Source organism: Phyllostomus discolor, chromosome 3 (genome assembly GCF_004126475.2).
Source record: "Phyllostomus discolor isolate MPI-MPIP mPhyDis1 chromosome 3, mPhyDis1.pri.v3, whole genome shotgun sequence".
In the NCBI taxonomy this organism is placed as follows: Eukaryota; Metazoa; Chordata; class Mammalia; order Chiroptera; family Phyllostomidae; genus Phyllostomus; species Phyllostomus discolor.
The window spans coordinates 44,753,897-44,775,014 of record NC_040905.2 but is presented as its reverse complement, the minus strand read 5'-3'; the positions used below and the strand labels follow the sequence as shown (position 1 = coordinate 44,775,014).

The following is a 21,118-nucleotide window of genomic DNA, read 5'->3' as shown; positions in this document are numbered from 1 at the left end:
GTATAAGAATCCTAGGAACTAACTTCAAAAGATACAGACTCTGACCTTCAGGCATCCCAGTTCCAGGAAATTTGATAACCTTTAATCGAGGATCCAGGATGACGTGGAGCCAGGGTGACTAAACCAGGATGACGCACACCGGACCGTCACTTGCTTATTGGAATGGACTGTGCTCGTCTGCACATAGAGAACTCTTCTACCCCCTCCTCAACCTCTTTGTTCTGTTCTCCTCTCCCTCCTCAGAAAAGCCTCTGCCTCCACTACGAGGTGGAGATGGAATTTGTGACCTAAGTCCCTCATCTTCCCAGGTGATGGACTTTGACACATGAGTCCTCCCCCCATCTCCCAGGTTGCTGGCCCCTGGAAATAAACCACTTTCCCTTTACATCAGGACCTGACTCTTCCATAGTGGCAGGCAGCCAGGCCTGCTTTCAGTAACATATATGTATGAATGAATATATGTAAATATACATGTATAAAATGAATTAACATATGACTATATCCATGTATATCATCCATGTATACATATGAATGTACACGTGTCTATAAATATAAATAAAGTTTCTTTGCCGGGAAACATTTTTTCCTCCTATATACAGGGGCAGGCAAAAGTAGGTTTACAGTTATAATAGAAATAATACAATAATTAATAAATAATAATACAAGAATAAACACTGTGCTTCATGTACTCACAACTGTAAGCCTACTTTTGCCCACCCCTGTATATAGATAGGAGAATTAAAACAATGATGCGTGACTCCTTAAAGGTCTAAGGATACAACCTTCATTCATTCAACAAATGCTTCTGGAACATCTGCTATGTCCTGAGCCTTTTGCTAAGTCCTTGGGGACAACAGTGAGCCACACGACACCACCCACTCCCTCGGGGAGCCACCCCTGCGTCCATATCCATCAGCAACCATACGGTGCAGCACGCAGGAGTCAGACATGGTTTAATGCTGAACTAGGCCTGCGACATCTCTCATTCAAGGTCTTAAGAAATAAGAATCATTCAAACAAGCAAGCAAGCAAAATAGAACCAGAGACATTGAAATAAAGAACAAACTGACAGCAAACAGAGGGGAGGGGATTACAGAGGGAAAAGTGGGAAGGGTCGTCAAGGAACATGTATAAAGGACACATGGACAAAGCCAAAGGTGGCAGGTTTCAGGGTGGCAGGTGGGGATGGCTGGGGCCGGGGGAGTGGTGGGAGGAAAATGGAGACAACCGGACTTGAACAACAATAAAAAAAATACCACTACTAATGACGAACTTTTAGTTCAGCATACATACATAAATATTGTAACATTTATGTGTGTGTGCATATGTGTGTATGTCTATATGTATAAATAAACATGTAATGTGTATTAAAAAATAAATGAGAATCATTCTTAAGTGCCTGGGAGAATTTTAGCAGAACCCTGATTAAAGGAAAAAAACAGAGATCCTCTCCGATTGTAACTATGACCTTAAGATTCTGTTTACAAAAATCACACCCCTTTACCTAGAGCAGCGTGTTTAATGTTATCCACCATCAAATTTAAACCAACCTGTAACCAGGTTTTATCAGGAAGCAGAAACTCTTGAAAATACCATTATCCAACCACAAAAACTAAAGTCATGGGAAGAACACAGAGAAGCAGCAACAGTGTGCGCTAGGTTCAGGTAAACACTGCAGAGCAACCTCTGTGCTTCCAACCAAACTACGGAATTTGTATCGCCGTAACCAGCATCTGTTGAACAGTTTAGCCTCATGCCTACGATGGGCTTCAATACAATATCATCTCTGTTCACACAGATTCCAAATGGTTGGTGTTTACAGTCTGTTCAGTCTTTTAGTAAACAGGGGCATCCAGAGGTAACTCCAATGGTTAGTACAAATAATATAGTATGAATGCTCGCAGTGACACTGACATTTTAAAAGATGTCAACACAATGGCTACATTTCCTTCCTGGCCCTACTTCTTCTATATGTCCCCCAGAGCTGGCTGATGCTCTTCATTGCCCAATGACTCTCCGTATTTGGAAACAGGCTGCAAGATCCCCATCTCCCAGCAAGAGAAGCTGCCAAAGGAAGTGGAGCCACAGCCCAAAGCAGTGGGCTCAAGAGCCTTCCACAAGGAACAGCCCTTCCCGCCAGAGGCAGCTCTTCACCCCCTGGAACAGAGTAGTACCCACCAGCCCCAAGATGAGCAGCTCAGGGCCTCAGGGAAACCAGCCACAGCAGATTGAGGCCTGGGTCAAAAGTGGGCAGGAAAATCCACCCAGGAAAATAGACAATAAGTTGTAAGACAGATTCTGAGGAGACAAGCAAATTTTCTGGTGAAGACCCACCTTCATGTGAAGAACTTCCCAAGACAGTCCACCCAAGGGGCAACTCCAGATGGGTCAGGGCCAGTACGATCTCCTCGTCCAAGGCAGGCAGGGCTCCCACCGTCAGGGCAAATGGGGTCAGCAAAGTCTGATGGCTGCTGGCAGTGAGGCGATCGGCCTGGGTGACCAGCAGGCGGGCCAGCCTGCAGGCCATGTTGTCCACGTAGGTCACCGAACCGGAGTCCATGGTCACCGGGGAGTAGCCTTCTGAGCAGAGGCACGCAGACACTGTCACCGTCTCCTGAAGCGCGTGGCCTGCACAACAAGACAGGGAAGAGTTCACCCAGAGTCTACAGGAGATGCTGTCACTGTGTCTCCAAAGTGCTAGTGGCCGCCCGTCTCATGACGCTGCCTAAGCAGACCACATGCTACAGGAGACAAAGGCAGTAGGGAAATGCAGTAAGTTACCTTTAAATGCTGCCAAGCCTGTGGGGCCAAATTAAAGCTGACTCCATCTGCTTCCAATGACTCCTGATTTTAAAGGTAACCTTTACGAGCTCTAAGCATGTCAAGGTCTATTCACCTAAGATTATCAGACACTGTTATTAGGCATACCTTCACCTTTTACTTCTATCCCAACCCCTGAATTCAAGTTTGTCATCTTACAGATCTTGCCTTTTTCTGCTCTACCAATTCCTCCTGAGTCACACATTTTTATGTAATTTATTTAGATGACAGTTTTATAAAGTAGGATGACAGTTTCACAAGTTCATCCTAATTCCACAGAGCTCCACTGAATGTGAGTCAGGGTGGTGGAAGACTACTCAGCAGAAATATTTACATCTTTCTCCCCACCTCTGACAGTGGCTCTCTGTCTTGGAGGTATTCTTAATAATTCTGCAGTGGGTGGCCACCTAGTCCTGCTATCTGTTCCTCCTCCTCACACTTCTTCCATCTTGCCAAGGTTGGTGAACTTCTATTTTCATGCAACCCTTGGCAGAACTTCCAAAAATTAGTACCACCAAACCTCTGTATTATGATAATCATAGCTGGACAGAAGAAGGGTTAACATTCAGCCACCACTGCCCCCACCCCCGCCAAAATATGGCTAATGAATGCAAGTCACTCCTGCCTCCCTCTTATTCTCCAAAGCCTTTCCCCAAACATACTAAGCTCAGGCTTCAAGGAACGAGAGCATCCTGGTTTACTGAGCAGAACTACTGCCTCTTTCAACTGACTTTTTAAAAATGGTCCAATGTCCGTGGCTGATGTGGCTCAATGGATTGAGTGCCAGCCTGTGAACCTAAGGGTCCCCAGTTCAATTCCCAATCAGGGCGCATGCCTGGGTTGCAGGCCAGGTCCCCAGTAGGGGGCATGCAAGAGGCAACTACACAAGATGTTTCCCTCTCTTCCCCTCTCTAAAATAAATAAATAAATCTTTTTTTAAAATGGTCTAATATGCAGGCACAGAATGGAGCCCCCACCCCCAGCCTATACATGTCCAATATGTAACACAGAAATCCATTCTAAATACCTCTGAAAGGTTACCCTGATAGAGCTGTAACCAGGGAAATTTCAGAGACAGGGACTGCCACCTGCCCTAGGAAATCTTTTAAAATGAAGGTAAAAATGCTCACTTCCAAATAAGCCACAATATAATAAGAAATACTGTCTTTAACATGCAGGAAGTGTCACCCCCACATGCAAATAAAGACAAAAGTTTTGGTATTAGAAGTGGCACTTCATTTTTATTCTTTCTCTAGGAAAGGCTTCCCAAAAATGTAAACTAAGAAAAGAAGGGGAAGCTCAAGGCAGGAAAAACAAAAATTTAATTCCAACGCAAAAGGGCAGAGGCAATAGAGGCCCGTGCAAAGTGACTCTGTGTCATGAATGAAGTTTGACTTTTTTTCTTATAAAGATAAGAGATATTGAACAACAGGGAAGTGCTTAAAATTGCCCACAGAACAACAGACTGACTCAAGCCCAGGTGCTAGGAGCCGCCCCACCTGGTTTCAGGAACTCATTAATGGACAAGCGTCCCCCGGCTAGGGCTGAGTGAAAAGGCCTTGGGGCCATGAGCCACTAAGGAGACAGAACCTGTCCTCCTGGCAGGAGCACGGCCTCTGCCTCACTCCCTCCACCCTGCTTGGCCCTGAAAGATGACTGTTTAGTCAATGATGGGTACAATCCCTCAAGGGAGGGACAACCTAAGCCAGGCACAGCTGCAAAAAGGGTTGTCAGGGAAGGAATTAGGGGACTATAGAAAAAGAGCCCTCACCCCTTAGCTTTGTCATAGCCCGAGTCCTCATTCTATGCATAAGAAGTCTCCTAATCTCTTGGCTGCTTTGCTCCCCCTGCCTGACTCAGCCTGAAAACAATGCCAGAGGCAGCTGCAGCCTTGTACTGGAACAGATGGCTCCTTGGGGCAAATCTGGCCTGAGAAAGAATGTACATTGTTTCCTTTGAGGCTTGCTCCATAGTCCTGTTGGTACAAACTACACATCTGAGCTCAAAGCATGGGGAGTGAAACTCCCTCCTTCACGATACATGGCCTCAACAACCTTCTGGCATCAGCATATCCCACCGACCCTGACCAGAGACAGTCCCTGTGTTTCCTCAATTATTATCGGTGGATGGTGTCAGTTTTTCATGACTAGCTTTTTGAACATTGACTGATGAGCTGTGTGTGCACACTAGGTGTCCCTGTGTGAGCTGAACTCAGTAAACGTGCTGGGAAGGAGGTGCTCGAGGCCCTTCTCCTCTGAGAGACGGGTCACCCTTCTGTCCCCAGGCACAGCTTATCTGGAAGTCTCATTTCATCCCTGAGGCCAAGAGGTCTCCAAGGACAGAGGCTCCCACACCCAGGTAGCTGAAAGGTAAAACTTAGCACATTTCTGCAGCTCTAACTATGCCTGTGTTTGCATGTTCACTGTCTACCTTCTTCCCACAAGTAATACACTACAGAAGCACTCAGAAACATTTTTTCTCCAATATGAAGCCCATCTTCCCTATGAGAACATTTGATGGGTCTTTATATAATACAATTTAAGAGTAACTGAAAAACCCACAGTTAAATAAAACTGATCCGTCAACAAGCAAGAACAACCAAATCCTCCCTTCCTGCAGGTAATGACTAGCATCTTAATTACGCCATTGGGCTAGAGCTTGCTGTCTCGATGCACAACCCACATCCCAGAGAAAACACAAAACACTTGTATCTGAGAAGGGCTAACTGTTCATGATAACACATTAACATGATACATTAACTTGTCATCTGTCACCATGGTGAATGAAGGGATTATCTGGGAGAAATACAGGTTTTGGAACATGACCACTTTGGTGGTGGAAAGAGACAGTTATGGAGCCTGAGACCCAGCAATGAAGCGTCTGGATGGATAGGGTGCCAGGTATGGAGCCCCAGCCACCAAAAGGAGCAAGCAAGGAGAGCAGACCCTGGGCCTGCTGGACTGACCCCAGGGAACGAGGGAGGGCGAGTGAAGACAACTGCCAATATCTCTGCGCTGCCTGAGCCACCCCTGGCCCCGGTGCCTGGGGCTATAGGAGACGACCCTAAGATGCAGTGTCGCCTCCACTGGACTACAACCACAGCACACCCAACCCTGAGTGTGGAGCTGGGCTGCTCAGGCAGCTGCAGGTACAGCTGAGAGAACCTCACAGACACACACGCACACTCTTGCACACCCACCCTCCTGGAAACACTGTTCACTTTCTCCTCCCGGTTTTCCTCCCGGCCCACGTCCCTGGTGGGAAGGTGCTTACAGACAGATCTCCCACCTGCACAGTAAAGAGGGCGCCTCACCTGGAACACTGGACTGGAGAACGTTATCCTCCGTGCGCTCTGCGATCACGACATGTCTCTGATGAGATCCGTTATAAATAAAGTAAAACTCGGCATCCTTAGGGAGATAGACATTTTTGCCAAACGTCGCATAGACCGTTGTCTTCCCCTGAAAAATGAATAAGTTGGGGCATCATCACACTTTGTCATCCTGGCTCTAAGAAACCACATTAGAAAGACCTGTGTCCCAGCCAGGACACTTCGTCCCATTCGCTTCGTGTGAGTGAGCTCCAATACTACACATGCTGCTTTCCAGCAGCATTTTGGATGACAGGGAGATGCTCTCTGAGGCATCGAAGTGTGAGTACTGAAGTACGAGGGCCACAGCTGGCTTGTTCTGTTTCTAAAGCTGAAGAAGTTTAGAGTGTAGGAAAGACTTGTTTTTCTTTTTTTTTTTAAGAGTTAATTTATTTTTAGAGAGGGGAAAGGGAGAAGGGAGGAAGAAACAGAGGGAGAGAAACATCCGTGTGAGAGAGAAACATTGATCAGTTGCCTCTCACACATGCCTCAGCGGGGGACCAAACCCGCATCCCAGGCATGTGCCCTGACCAGAGATCAAATCAGCAACCTTTCCCCCTGTGGTTCGATGCCCAACCAACTGTGCCACATGGGTCAGGGCAAAATTTGTCGTTTTCACTGAGAGATATAAAAATATGATTACTTTGTCTTTTACTCTGTTTGAATTCCTGCATGATGAACACCATTGCTTGCATTTTTTCCTCTACGTGATACACCATCATGGTAAAGATTCAAAATAATTATTCCTTAGCTCTGGCCTTACCCTGTCCTACATACATCACAGTTGGGTGTAAGAGCCTTAAATATTCACACACATTGCCAAATAACTAGCACCACATGCTCCCACGCTTGCCATGCCTTTTCCAATAGCTATCAGTCTTCTCTGAGAGATTTCCAGGTCCTCTTTCTCACCAGCCTGGCCTCACACTGCCTCCTGAGAGCTTCTGATTGGAACAGAGTCCTGCTAAGTACACCAGTGCCCAGGAGAGGCGCTGTCCGAGTCACCGAGGCACACTCCAAGGAAGGGAGGAATGTGGAGGAAGGGCGGGAGCGGGTGGAGCTGGCGGACACATCGCCATCCAGAGGTTGTTCGGAGGGGCGTCACCACAGCGCGTACTAGGAAGCAGCGGGGATGGAGGAGCCTGCCAAATGATCCCGAGGCCTCGGAGGATTCGGGACACTCCCTCCCTCGAACATAAAAACCAGCAGTACAAAAGGGACCTCCAGGAAGAGGGTACATTCCGCCCAGCCTGTGGGAGTGGCAGGGGAATGGAAACCAGGAGTGGAGGGGGTCGCCCACCTTGGAGGACCTCCAGAGCTCGGCCCAGCCCAGCCTGGAGGAGCATCTGGGCTTAGGCCGGGCTTGCCCAACAAAAACAAACGCGCCCTCTGAGAATGCCTCGCCCTGTGACAGGGGAGAAAAGTGAGCAGAGAGAAGTCTACACAGCCTCTTCAACAGCTGTTTGCCTGTGATGGGTATCAGCATGATGTTCTGTAGGATACCAAGAGTTAGGTCAATTGGTCTCAAAACAAAATCGAGGTGGAGCTCCTCTTTCTAGAAACCACCTGCTTATTCCTTCTAAAATTTAAAAAATAAAAGGCTAGGTTTTTCTAGTGGTTTGCAATCCATGATGCACAAGAAACATTACCTTAAATTTTGAACTGGTATAAATACAAATTGTGGCATTCTAAAACAAAGTCTCTGGCTCCCAGTTTTGAACTGTCCTTTCTCTGTGTGTGAGCTCGCACCCACGTGCACAAACATAATCAATAGAAAGTCACAGGCCAAGAAAAATCTGCCATACAATAGCTTCCAAAAAAAAAAAAAAAACGTTCAGGAAGAGGATCTGAAAAAAGAAACAATAACAAATGTCTGACATGACTGAGAGAGGAAACTTAGATGAAATTCCATTTCCTAAAAAAGGAAGAACAGCAGCTTGCTTTAGTCATGTTCCTGGTTGCTAAAGGGACTGTTAATTACTTGTGGACAGAATCTGACCTGACTTGTTGACGGGGTTTGTTTGGTTTTGTTTTGTTTTTTTTTCAGTAGAAAACATTTCATATACAGATCAAAGTTTTTCACAGATCACAAGGATATCTAATCTGTATCTATTCAAAACAATGATCATATTACTGTTTTATCTGGTTGGGTGAATAAGAACTATAGCTTATGAAAGAGTTTAACTGCAACCCTCTTCGGTACAATCCAAAACAGAAGTTTTATAATTCAGTGGCGCCTCCCTTCCAAGACCATACCATGCTTTCCGTTGAGAAAGGAGATAACCATCAGGTCAGAAGTTATACACATCCATTAAAGAGAGATGCCCAGAAGCCCTAGCGTTAAGGGTAATACTTGGCATAAAAGGATTTTATTATTTGCTAGTCACAAAGAGATAAAAAAGACACAGTGTAATTACAGGAGAAGGAGGGGGAGGGGTGATAAAGAAACCAACAGAGAAACCCAATGAGATAGAAGGAGATGGGGGACAGTGCAGGGGAGAGATGGCAAGAGGGAAAGAGGGAGCCTGGGAAGAAAAATATGAACACAAAGGAACATTTTCATTGAGAGAAGTTAGATCAAGCTCAAAGGCAGTTTAGATAAAGCTACAAAGGAGATCAGCAGGAGGGAACTGTGCCAAAGTGGACATAATCGACCTACAGGTGACAATTTTTCACTAAGATTAGGGGTCTTCTCATCACTGTGGCTGCTAAAAATCTGCTATTTTACTTAAAAGACCACTAATACTATTAATGGCAAAGATAAATTCGAGGTTACAGAATTCCAGTGTGCCTCCAGCATTTCTCCATCTGGATTCAATTGCATACTTTGTTTTTAACAATTGAAAACTATAAACTTCCCTAAGTGAATTTCTTGGCATTAATAACAGAATCACTCTTCTTCTATGCAGAAATAATACCTGTGTTATCACCTCTCTGTCAATTCACTATATCCCAAATTAAAAAAAAAAAAACAACTCATCTATTTCACTGAACCTTCTGAAAACAATAAAAGGCATAATAGGCAAGATTACGTCCCCAAATTGATCTATAAATTTAATGCTCTTTAACCAAACCCAAACAGACTATTTCAAGTGAAATTCAACAAGCTTATTCTAAAGTTCATCTGGAAGAATAAACACACAAGACTAGAAACAAACATTTTGAGAAAGAATGATGTTTGAGCTGGGGGTGGGGAGAGGATCAGAACTTGCCCCTCAAAAAGCAAAACACACACTAAAACCATGGCGACTAAAACAGTGCAACAACGGCACAGAGACAGACCGCTAAGCACTGTGAGTCTAAAAACAGATGCGTGGAAATTATGTAACAAAGGTGGCATTTCAAGTCCGTGGCAAGTGTTCTACTGAATAAATGGTTTTGAAACAATAGCTAACCATTATGGACAAAAACATTCTTCATACCAAGCAGTTAATTTCCTAACTAATACAATACTGAACCTAATTCATAAGCACATAAAATTAGAAGACCATCTAAAATTTTTCACTATTGCACAAAATAATAGCAATTAAAGATCTCTGAATTTCATCTATACTTACACCATCCTAATGTATCCACGGTTTTTCATTTTTCCCATTTCCTTCCAGTCTTTGTTCAATGTACGGCTAACTTTGCACGGCTCTACTCAGGGCATAAACACACAACACATATGGCTGTGCCTTGCTCTCTTCTAGCGCAAATAGTGCTCCATGCTGTCATAGTCTTTGGCACCATTTCTAATTGCATTCCATCAAGTGTTTGATGCTCTGTGATTTAATCACTCGGCTGTTGTACACTAAGGGTATTTCTAGCTTAACATTACAAAAAATACTACAGTGAACATTTCCACGTACATTGTTTTTATGCTTTGAGTCATTTTTCAGAATGAAATTCCAGAAATGGGCTGAGAATGTGAACAACTGTCACAAATTGCAAAACTGCTTTCCAGAAATGTTGCATCGACTTTCGCCCCTGCCTGCACTGGGCAAGCACATCATTTTCATCCCAACTTTGCCACAACTGGCTGTTGTAGTATCTCCTGGATTAACAGATAATGAACAGTTCCTCGTTGACTTAATTCATATCTCACATTGTCACTGAAATTTATTGCCCACTCATATGAAAATCTGTTACTAAATGGCACCATCATTGTTAACATTCTGAATAAACTTTAATTTAAAGAATTCTGGTCTTCCCTCTTCTATTCGCCTTTGCCTTAGGCAGGTCAAAATTTTCACTTTCTCAAGTGAATCGATTGAGATCAACATCAAAATTATTCCCTTTCCCCTCTGAAGGGTGAAGGCGTACCACCAATTTCCCTACTCATGCCCAAACAAAAAGTACTCCAAGAGTCCTGCAAAACCTCTGAAGGCCGAGTAACATAAAAACAGGAATGATGAATGTAAACCAGAAAAGCTGACCTAAGTATAATCATACTAAATGTATCTTAATATAAGCACAAACAAAAATAAGTCAAGTAAATTAAACCCACATTTTTTACCATCAAGCAGCCCCCTAGAGAAATTCTACTTGCAAAACTCATCAATAATTCTCAAAGACCAAGCCTTCTGCATGAGATGCTGCGGCACCTGTGAAATTCTTCTAAAAAAAAACCCAAAAAGATATTAAATGTTTTCACCACTCTCACCTATTTCATCCAACTGTCCTACTCCTCTCCAGATGGCATCTTTCCACTAATCTGTAACAGTCCCTAATTCAGGATCTCTAGTATCCTAATATTAGCCACAATCCTTGGTGGCTGTATTATGCTAATCGCTGGGGATTCTTGTACTAATGTTCTCCCTCCTTTACTCCCTTTCTTCTCTCTCACCTTCTACAAACAATGTATCTGTATATAATTACATTGTTAGTAAGTAACAATATTATCTATAGGACAACAGCCCTAACAATCTAGCTCCTAAAATGTCTGGCATAAGTAGACAATAAACAAATACTGTAATTTCATATTGTGATAACTAGAACAAAGTGTGCATCTCTTTACGAGGGGAAGGTTCTTAATCTGGGGCCATCGGAAGAGTCCATAAATGAGTTTCAGGTGGTCTGGGAACCTCTTAAAAGTATTAGCAAAATTATTTTTGTATGTATATGTGCATCCAATTTTATGAGGAAAGGTTTATGGCTTTTGTTATATTCTCAAAGACATCCAAAGATTCAAAGAATGTTATGAACTCTAGCTTTTATAGTAACAAACAAAAATGGAAATGGAAATGATTTTTAATGATAACGGTCACCTTTTATATGACAGTAAGACTCTTCTGTTTTCTAAGGTATTCTAGTATTCTAAACTTTATATAGAACAATTTTTAGGATAGAAGCACAATGAGGGTTAATATGAATTGACATATTAACTATTATAATTAAAGTTTACCAATACATGCTGTGAAAACCATCATCATAAATAAGTGATCAAATTTCATTCTTTGTTTTTAACACTTGAAACTTGTCCTGTTTATAGTAACAAAAAAGCGGCAATGCTACCTACAGCCTTCCCTGCAGAGCACAGTGCGTCGACTGTTGTAAGGTGCTTGAAAAAAGTAAAAGAAAGAAAGAAAAGCATGAGCCCATTTTATAAGTAAGTGACTTTAGAGTACTGGTACTACCAACTAGCTCAGGATCCCAGAGCCAAATGAACAGTATTGGGTCTCTTAATTTCTGCCCTAACCTCCAAGTTAGTTACCCTCTTTATTATATTCAAACACAATTCTTTTTTAAAGATTTTCTTTATTTATCCTAGAGAAGGGGGGAGGGGGACGGAATGAGAAGGAGAGAAACATCCATGTGTGGTTGCCTCTTGCATGTCCCCTACTGGGGACCTGGCCCACAACCCAGGCCTGTGCCCTGACTGGGAATCAAACCAGCAACCCTTCATTTCACAGGCCAGCACTCAGTCCACTGAGCCACACCAGCCAGGGCTCGAGCACAATTCTAAAGAAAGTGCTATGGGCACAAAGTCTTTTATTTCTAATTACTGTATGTAACTGACATACTTCTTAAAAACAAAGTGTGGGAATGCAAAAATTATGTTTATATGTGTGCACATCTATTATATGCAGGCATATGTATATCCATATATATATATATATATATATATATATATATGCAGATATTATCTATTATGTGTAGAGTACTTCACAGTTCACAAAGTGCTTTCCTGTGTGTTTCCTCGTCTTGTCCCACAATAACACAGGGGAAGTGCAACCACACTTCTTTCCCTACAAACCAGAGCACCAACAGTATCGGGGCCAGCAAGTGGCAGAGTCACAAATCTAATCTAGATCTTCCCATTCCAGACCCAGCACACTTCCCCCCAACATGTTATTGACACACAGCAAATGCTCAAGTATTTATTGATTTATCTATACCTTTATGTTTACTCAACATTTATTTATGTGCTTACTATAAGAATTCTCATCCTGAAGTCCGTGGGTAGACAGGAGGTGGAGAGGAGAGCTCAAAAAAATGTTCCTCAATCCTCCAAAGACATATGCACAGTCTTTAGCAATCATCTAGGGAGAGTGTCTGTCTTTCAATCAGAAATTCTTAGAAGGTATGAGGAGCAAATAACTCAAAAAGATTAAAAACCACTGATTTAAAGCATGTTTAAAGCATCTTATATAAAACATCAAGATCATTTGCATTTATTATCCCAAACAAAAACTAAATCAAAAAAACATAGGTGAATATAGATCATTTAGATTCAGGAAGAAATATCCGAGTGCTGTTTTTTTAAGGAAGGTAAGCTAACATGACCTAAGAGACTTCAGGCACTTCTTTAGAAATGGCCTTGAGGTAGAAATGGCTCCCATTTCCCAACAGGATGAAATAGAGCACAGGGGGCCGGTATTCTTGCTGATGACACCTAGGAAACATATGCTGCTTAGAAGAGAGACACTTAAAAATAACACGGAGAGCTTAAAGTAAAAAGATACACCAAGCTACACTAACCAAAACAAAGCCAGTATAGCCAAAATAATATCAGACAGAGTAGTTTCTAAAGCAAGGCTTATTACAAGAGAAAGAGGAACTCTTTCCCATTAGAAGTGTCAATTGAACAGGGTGAGATCATAATATTCTGCATATACTTAAAAACATAGCTTCAAAATATGAAGGAAATATTAACAAATCCAAAAGAGGAAAAAGAGAAATCCCTAATCACAATGGGAGACCTTAGCTTGCCTCTCACAATAGCTGACAGAACAGACAAAAATGGACAGGGATATACAATTAACAAGATTACTAATAAAAAGGAATAATTACCATAAATTAAATGTACACAGTAAGATTTATTTTAAGAAGTATCCATTATTCAAAACTCTGCATTAAATGTGAATGTGCAGACGGTGGAAAACAGTATGGAATTTCCTCAAAAAACAAAGTGGAGCTGCCTTTTGACCTGGCAGTTCCACTGCTGGGATTATACCCTAAGAATCCTGAAACACCGATTCGAAAGAATCTATGCACCCCAATGTTCATAGTAGTATAATCTACAATAGCCAAGTGCTGGCTGTAACCTTAAGTGCCCATCAGTAAAGGAGTGGATCAAAAGACTGTGCTGCATTTACAGAATGGAATACTACATAGCAGAAAGAAGGAACTCCTACCCTTCTCAACAGCATGGATGGAACTGGAGAGCATTATGCTAAGTGAAATAGGCCAGGCAGTGAGGGACAAATACCATATGATCTCACCTATAAGTGGAACCTAATAAACAAAATAAACAAGCAAGCAAAATGAGCAAGCAAACAAGCATCCAGAGACATTGAAATAAAGAACAAATTGACAGTAACCAGAGGGGAGGTGGGAGGGGGATAATAGGAGAAGAAGGGGAAGGGTCATCAAGAACAAGTATAAAGGACCCAGGACAAGGACAATGGCAGGAGGGGTAGGATTGAGGGTGGGAGGTGGGGGTGAGTGGGGCAGGGGAGAGTGGTGGGGGGAAAATGGGGACAACTGTAATTGAATGACAATAAAGGTTAACACAAAAAACTAAAATTTTTAAAAATGAATTCAATTAAATAAACACAAAAATTCCCGATGACTTTCACACTTGATGGAATGATTCACCACTACAGAATTGAAATAGCCATTGTTCCTGCAACACAGCTGAATTGAGTAAAAAACAATTCATGACAGAGGTCAGTAAATGACTCCACAGATTCCTCATAAGACAAGAAGCAGGCTAAAAAGCTTCTTGCTTGCTTCCTTTTTAAATCACCAACTTACAGATTCCATAAAAACGTAGAACTAGAAATCAAAAACAAACATCTGACATTTTAAGCAGATAATAGGAGGAAATACACTGGGAAATAAGAATACTTAAAAATTATAATCTCTACTCTTGCATTATGTGAATATTTATCTGAGGAATAAAGGTCCTGCGCTTGGTTTCAAAATAATCAAATGCAAAAATAAAGATTGAAGCAAGTGCAGTTTAATTGTTGGCCACCAGTTGGGATTTTAGTCAAAAATCAACAAAGCATGAGTCATCCCTGAGACCAAAAGGCTAGTCCTGCTCAACCCTGCACTGGCAGAAATGGAGTAATCCCTGTAAGAATGGGCATGGGCAGCTCTTTCTCTGTGCCCACCAGGCACCCCTTCACCAAGGAGTGCTTTAATGTAAATACAGACCGAAATGACAGCATGTTCAGAGGAAGATGACAAGGATGCCATAGGGACTCAAACACCATGTTGTCACATGAGGAACAATTGAAGGAACTGGGACTGTTTTGCCAGAGAAGAAAAGACTCATGGGTAAATGGTCATGGCTGCAAATATCTGAGGTTCTGCCATGCAGACAAGGGATTAGACGTGTCCTGTAGGCCCCAAGGGAAAAGCAGAAAACAATGGAGGGAAGGACCGGACACAGTGTGGTCCCCCAGCCAGAGCCTTGTACGGGGTGGGGGTGTCCGAGGATGACAAGGACTGCTTCAGCTGAGGAGGGATAAGCACGACCAGGAAGCGGTGGCTTTGTTTCTGTTTTGCTTATTTGTTTGTTCTCAGAGAGAATGGGACTGACTACACATCTAGTCTTGGAAGGCTAGAATCTATGACACCTGGCATACATATCAGTAACTTCCATATTTTAAAAAAATGAGGAGTTCTAGAAATTGGTGTTTTGTGGGTTTTTTTTTAATTAATTTCTCCCTTGTTCTTTTCCTGTGGTGTATTTCCTAGCTCCTTGGATTAATGCTTAGTTTATTTTAATTCTCAATATTAGTGGTATTTCAAACTGAAATTAGGGAAACCCTAGGTTCTAATGGAAGAATGTTCAAATATCCCATCTAAATTTCATTTTGAAAAATATGTTCCTGATTATTTTTCATCTAAAAATAATACACTTTACGTAAGTGTATTATTTACCAAATTTTAATATACTGGGCAAGACCAAGCTGCCAGGCTAAGTCATTGCTCTCATTCATTTAATTAACTAATGTAATAAATTTAAACTCGAAGAATATATTTATAACAAAGTTTTTATCATTGAAGTTTTATTATTGAAGTTCTCCATAACACTTTGTTTTGAGAAAAAGATTTGTCCTTCCAAAAAAATGTTAAAACACCATCTGCTTAGGGTCTCCGAGGCGCCTTTGACTCTAGGACGCCCTCTGCCCCTGCGCTGGTTTATACTGGAAGAGGAAGCGCTGTTAGCTCATTTTACATTTCATATCTCAAACAGCTTTACATCTGCAACACAGTAAAGACGACAATTCATCAATTTCAGACTCAGGTGGAACGCACACAGATAGTAATTGTACATGATTATTACTTAACACTTGAAGTCTCAGGATTTATGTCCAACCAAGTGCTGTCTGAAGATCAGTGTGGGTCAGCTCGCTGATAGCATTGAACGTGCCAAACCAAGGCTATCAGAAATACAAAGAACCCTAAGTTTCCGTGAATTGATCCCTCCTGGGCAAAGAACAGTGACACAACTATCTGTAATCTTAGGTCAGGGTAGACCACAGAGTCCCTGTATTGCAGAGGATGTCCTTCTTGTGAGTGTACAAACGGAGGGAGTCCCTGGAGGAGGAGGAGGGGCTCCCTGGGGGGTCAGAGGTCACAGCTCTTCCCACTGATAGTTTCCAGCAGTGAGAAGAGTGCTGGCCCTTGGCCCCTCCCATCTGACCAGCATCTGTGCCAGAACACCCCTTCCACCCTCTACCCCAGTGCATGCGCACATGCGCGCGTGCACACACACACACTAAGATCCTGCCAAGTAATGCTCCATACTAAATAAAAGAATCGGGGAATCCTCACTAAGAGAAGCATAGATTCAGAAATTTATACCATAAAATATAGAGCTGAAAGAAAGCTTAGACTGCATCTGGATCTAAACTTACAAAATCTTTACCTTACAGCAGAAAAGCTGAAGGTAACCTGTTCTGAGTCTCATCACACAGCAGACCTGGGGCCAGAACCAGGTCTTCGCCCTCCACCCAACGTCCTCCCACTGCTCACAGCTGCTAGTTGGAAGAGCCGCAGCCTCCGGCTCCCCAGGGAGCTCCTCCTCCACCACCGCCAGTACTAGAAAGAACCTTTATGGAAACAAGACAGACTGAGAAGAAAATCAACTCCCCCCAAGTTCCCCAACACCCACCCCCGCCCAACACCCATACCCCTCCACTCTCTTGTGTCTTCTCTTCCCAGCACCTCGGGGCCTGCCACTCTTCTCCTCACACTTTTTCTTCTCAAACCAACACAAGCAGGTAAAAGCCAGCAGTTATAGCATGGACACCATAGAAACAAGAGAAGCAGGGCAACGAAGAAAGGGCATCCCCATAGGCAAAGGCTGCGGGTTAGATCCCCCGCCAGAGCACATACAAGAAATCCACCAATGAACGCATAAATAAATGCAACAACAAATCAATGTTTCTCTCTCTCTCCCCCCTCCCCCCATTCCTCTCTCTCAAAACATCAGTTTTAAAAACAAATTTTAAAAAAGAGAAAGGGCATCCAGAAGAGTTCAGTGCAGCCCTAACTCCAAAAGACTGCCTGGAAAGAAAGACAAAGACAGGAGGATGAGGGCTCGGTAGGGAGGGCAGGACAAACAGGCAGCAGCGGCAGCTGGAGAGTGATGACAATGACAAGCGGAGAAGGGTCTGAAAAAAAAAAAACCCAAAGCAACGTGGAATTTAATTCGTGGAATTTAACGTGAAACAGGATAAGGGCAAAAATGATGGAAAATAAATAGATAAATGAAAATACACTGAAGAGAAAAATACCCACTCTATCAGAAATCTCAACCTGGAAACACTTTGGTAAATGGGAGGGGTGTGGGAGGGCTATGGGCAGGAAAAGGAATTACATCTTGAAACTGATGAGGAACATTTCACTTAATAAAAAGCAAGAACTAAGAGCAAAAGAGCACTGCGGAATGTGTCTGTTTGTGACACATCATCACAGGAGAGGGTGCTTTTCCACACCTCGGACACCTAGCTACCTGCCACACCCCCATTCTGGAAGCCCGTCTCTCCCACGGCACACACAGCAGTGTCAGGCCGAGGAGGATACACTCGGTTCCGTTCTCATTCTCACTCCAACTTCAGAGTCAGCAATGGCTTTAGGGTGCAGGGTTCGTTTTTCTGGCCTCGTCCTTTCCTGCTGCTTACTTAGGGCTCTGAATCTTCAGGACAGCTGGACGTGGCTCTTGGACAGTGAAAAACAGGACCTACACACAGAACTGCTGATGCTGGCTTCACCAGAGGTGCCATTCAACCGAAAGTCAATTGGAGTCACTCCCCTTGTCCTAATTCAGCACATGCCCAGAAATACAAGAACAACACTGGTAGCAACACACACAGAGAATAATCCAAAAAAGCCTGAGCATGCCATTGACCTTGTTAAGAATAATACCTCCCTTGGTAGTTAAAAAATAAGCATGGGGATATAAGGCAAAGCATAAAGAATGTAATTAACAATACCATGAAAACTATCTATGGTGCCAGGTGGGCACTTAAAGTATTGGAGGGAGTACTTTGTATGTAACCTATACGAATGTCTGTCCACTGTGTTATACACCTGAAACTAATACAAAAAAGTGGTGAATGCACACTGTAATAAAAATTAAATTTTTAAAAGAATAATACCATCCACATCTTAGTGTTTCACTGTTCACAAGACACTTCTGCATCTCACAATGCACAGAAATGCAGGCAGGTGAGGGGCTTGCCCACAGTGGGCCAGGTGGCCAGTACCAGCCCATAAATCTCCTCATTCATTCATTCATTCATTCACTCCAGATAGGTACTGGGTGTCTACTAGGTACTATGGTTAAACTACCTGCCCTTGTAAAACTGTTGTGGTGGGAAGACACAGACAATAAACAGAGTTAAGTGTCTGTTATGTGAGGGATTCATAAGAACTGATACAAGTAAAATGGGGTAAGGAGAGAGCTGTTTTAGATAGGAGAGTTGGAAAAGTCTACTAATGAGGTGACATTCTAACAGAGACCCGAATACTGTAAGAGAGTGAACCATGTATGATATGCCAAAGCATTTCAGGTTGAGAGACCAGCAGATGCAAAGGCCCTGAAGTGACATGTGCCAAGAGTGGTTGAGAAACAGCAAGGAAACCTGTTGGCAGGAGCAGAAGAGGAGAGAAAGGGAGGCAAGGTTGGGGCTAAGTAAAGGATATGTTGAGGACGTGGGTGTTAACTCTCCAATGGGAAGCCCCATTTTGGATACAAAGGTGACAAGATCTGGATATTGTTTTAAAAGCATCGCTCCAGCTGCTTTGAGACTAGACAATGATGGGACAATGGTGAAATCCAGGCAAGAAACCCAGACAAGAACCACAGGACATTGTCTCAGGGTATTTTCTGCCATAGCATGGAGGCTATTGATGTGATGTTGTCTCTGCCAAGAGGAGGCAAATCCACAGGTCTCCTAGGAGACCATGTCTTTATTCAGTTCTGCTTATCACTGGCTGCAGTTGCTCCAGCAACCCTGTGCCAGCAATACCAGAGAGGATGCTGTCTATAGAGGTTGGCCTTTCTTCAAGTACAGTCTCTTTCACAGCACCTATTGCTCTATAGTTTTTAAAGCACTGAAAACAACACTGGAAGTTTGAAAAGCATTGATCTGGATCATCGTGGCTACACATGCAGACAGAAGACACAGGTCTGGATGGCCAGTCACATCCTGAAGCTTTCGTAGAAAGAAGGTACAGGTTTGAGTGTGAAGCTTCTAAATTTAAATTACTCCTGGATTCCAATCCCAGCTGCCTCAGCTATCTGAACTGTAAAATGTGGGTAAAAACAGGACTTACATGAGTGATGGGGTCACTGAGAAAACTAAAGGAAATCAGGGGTATTAAGATTTGCACAGCACCTAACACTTAAGTAGTGTTTAATAACTTAATAAATACTAAATTAGCTGCCTGCTAATATGTTAGTACTAAAATCAACATCATTATTATTAGTGTTCATTGAAAAAAAATTTATGGAAAACCTACTGTATACACTTTCCTCCATTTTTCTTAAAATAACACAGAGCCTGGTGGTATACCATCAGTACCCTCATTGTACAGATGAGGATATTGTGCTCAGGTTGAATTATTTAAGATTTTATTTACTTATTTTTAGGAAGAGGGTAAGGGAAAGAGAAAGAGAGGGAGAGAAACATCAATGTGTGGTTGTCTCACACATACCCCCCAACTGGGAACCTGGCCTGCAACCCAGGCATGTGCCCCTCTAGGGAATCCAATGGGCTATCCCTTGGCTCGCAGGCCAGCGCTCAATCCACTGAGCCACACCAGCCACAGCAGAGGGTTTAATTATCTAACCAAAGCTACAATGATTCCTCAAATCCTCCGGGAGCCAGCAATAAAGAAAGTAAATGGGTGAATACTATACACCCATTAAAAAGACTTGACATTTTATTAGTAAAAACCCTGTCTGGCTCAAAAATATTCTTCCCTCCAAACAACAGAAACAATAACTTAAACAAACAAAAAAAAAACTAGAGGAATTTCTACCTGGAAGATAGTGTACCATAACAGAGTTTGTAATGATAATATCAGTTACCCCCTTCTTCTGGACCTGGATGCTACCACCATCTGTTCAGAGGATCAATGGAGGGCTCACTTCTTCAGTGTCTTCAGCTATCTCAGTTGTACATCTGATTTTTCTGGAACAGGAAGCGGGGTAAGCAATAGGCCATGCGAGCACTGAGAACAGGCACCGGTGCTCTGTACTAAACCACCACCCTGTCTGCACCGCTCAGTACTTTGCAAGGACACACAATAACCCTCATTCCTCTGTGTGCACAAGTGCTAGTAGCAACTTGGCTAGAAGTATATCCTGCTCCTCTGTCTTTCTGAAGACCCTTAAGTGAAGCCCTCAGGATTTTACACCTTCCCCTCATCAGTGAACACTCTGCCCCATCCCTTTTGTCCAACCCAATTCCATATACTCCTTAAGGCCATCTCTTCCAGACTGGCCTCCATGATACCCACTCTGAACTCCAGGTGACTTTATCTCAACCTGTCTTGTAGTATTTAGCTCATCCTACCTTATAGTCTCTCTTTTCCCTCTGCCCAAAATAAGAACCTCCATTTTTACTTATTCACTAATTGAATTTCCTTCCATCCTTATTTTTACCAGGTCATTTACTGAGGGCAGGTGAGCTCAGTGGTGAGGTGCACAGGCTGTGGTGTGGAGACAGACAGCTGGATCCCCACCCTGCCTCCACCACGCATTGCTATTCAGCTTTAAACAAGGGCCTTAATTTCTCTGTGCCTTAATTTCCTTCCCTCATCTGTAAAGTGGGGTTAACAGTGATGCCCTTCCTTTAGATTTCAGTGAGGGTCAAATGAGGTAAAAATACCTGTGGCTGGCATGAGGTAAGAGTTCACTAAGTGTTAGCAATTCTTCATTTTTCATTTGTAAACTACCTCTCTTTCCGGTAATCA

The 21,118-nt window shown here is 42.9% G+C and overlaps 1 protein-coding gene across 1 annotated transcript in view; it reads right to left on the bottom strand.

Annotated features, from left to right (window-relative positions):
* ARHGEF28 (Rho guanine nucleotide exchange factor 28) overlaps positions 1-21,118 on the bottom strand; it is a 281,786-nt gene that overhangs the window by 167,361 nt on the left and 93,307 nt on the right. The window contains 2 exon segments of the mRNA XM_036020409.1: positions 2,335-2,628; positions 6,134-6,281. Coding sequence (XP_035876302.1) covers positions 2,335-2,628; positions 6,134-6,281 — 442 coding nt within the window.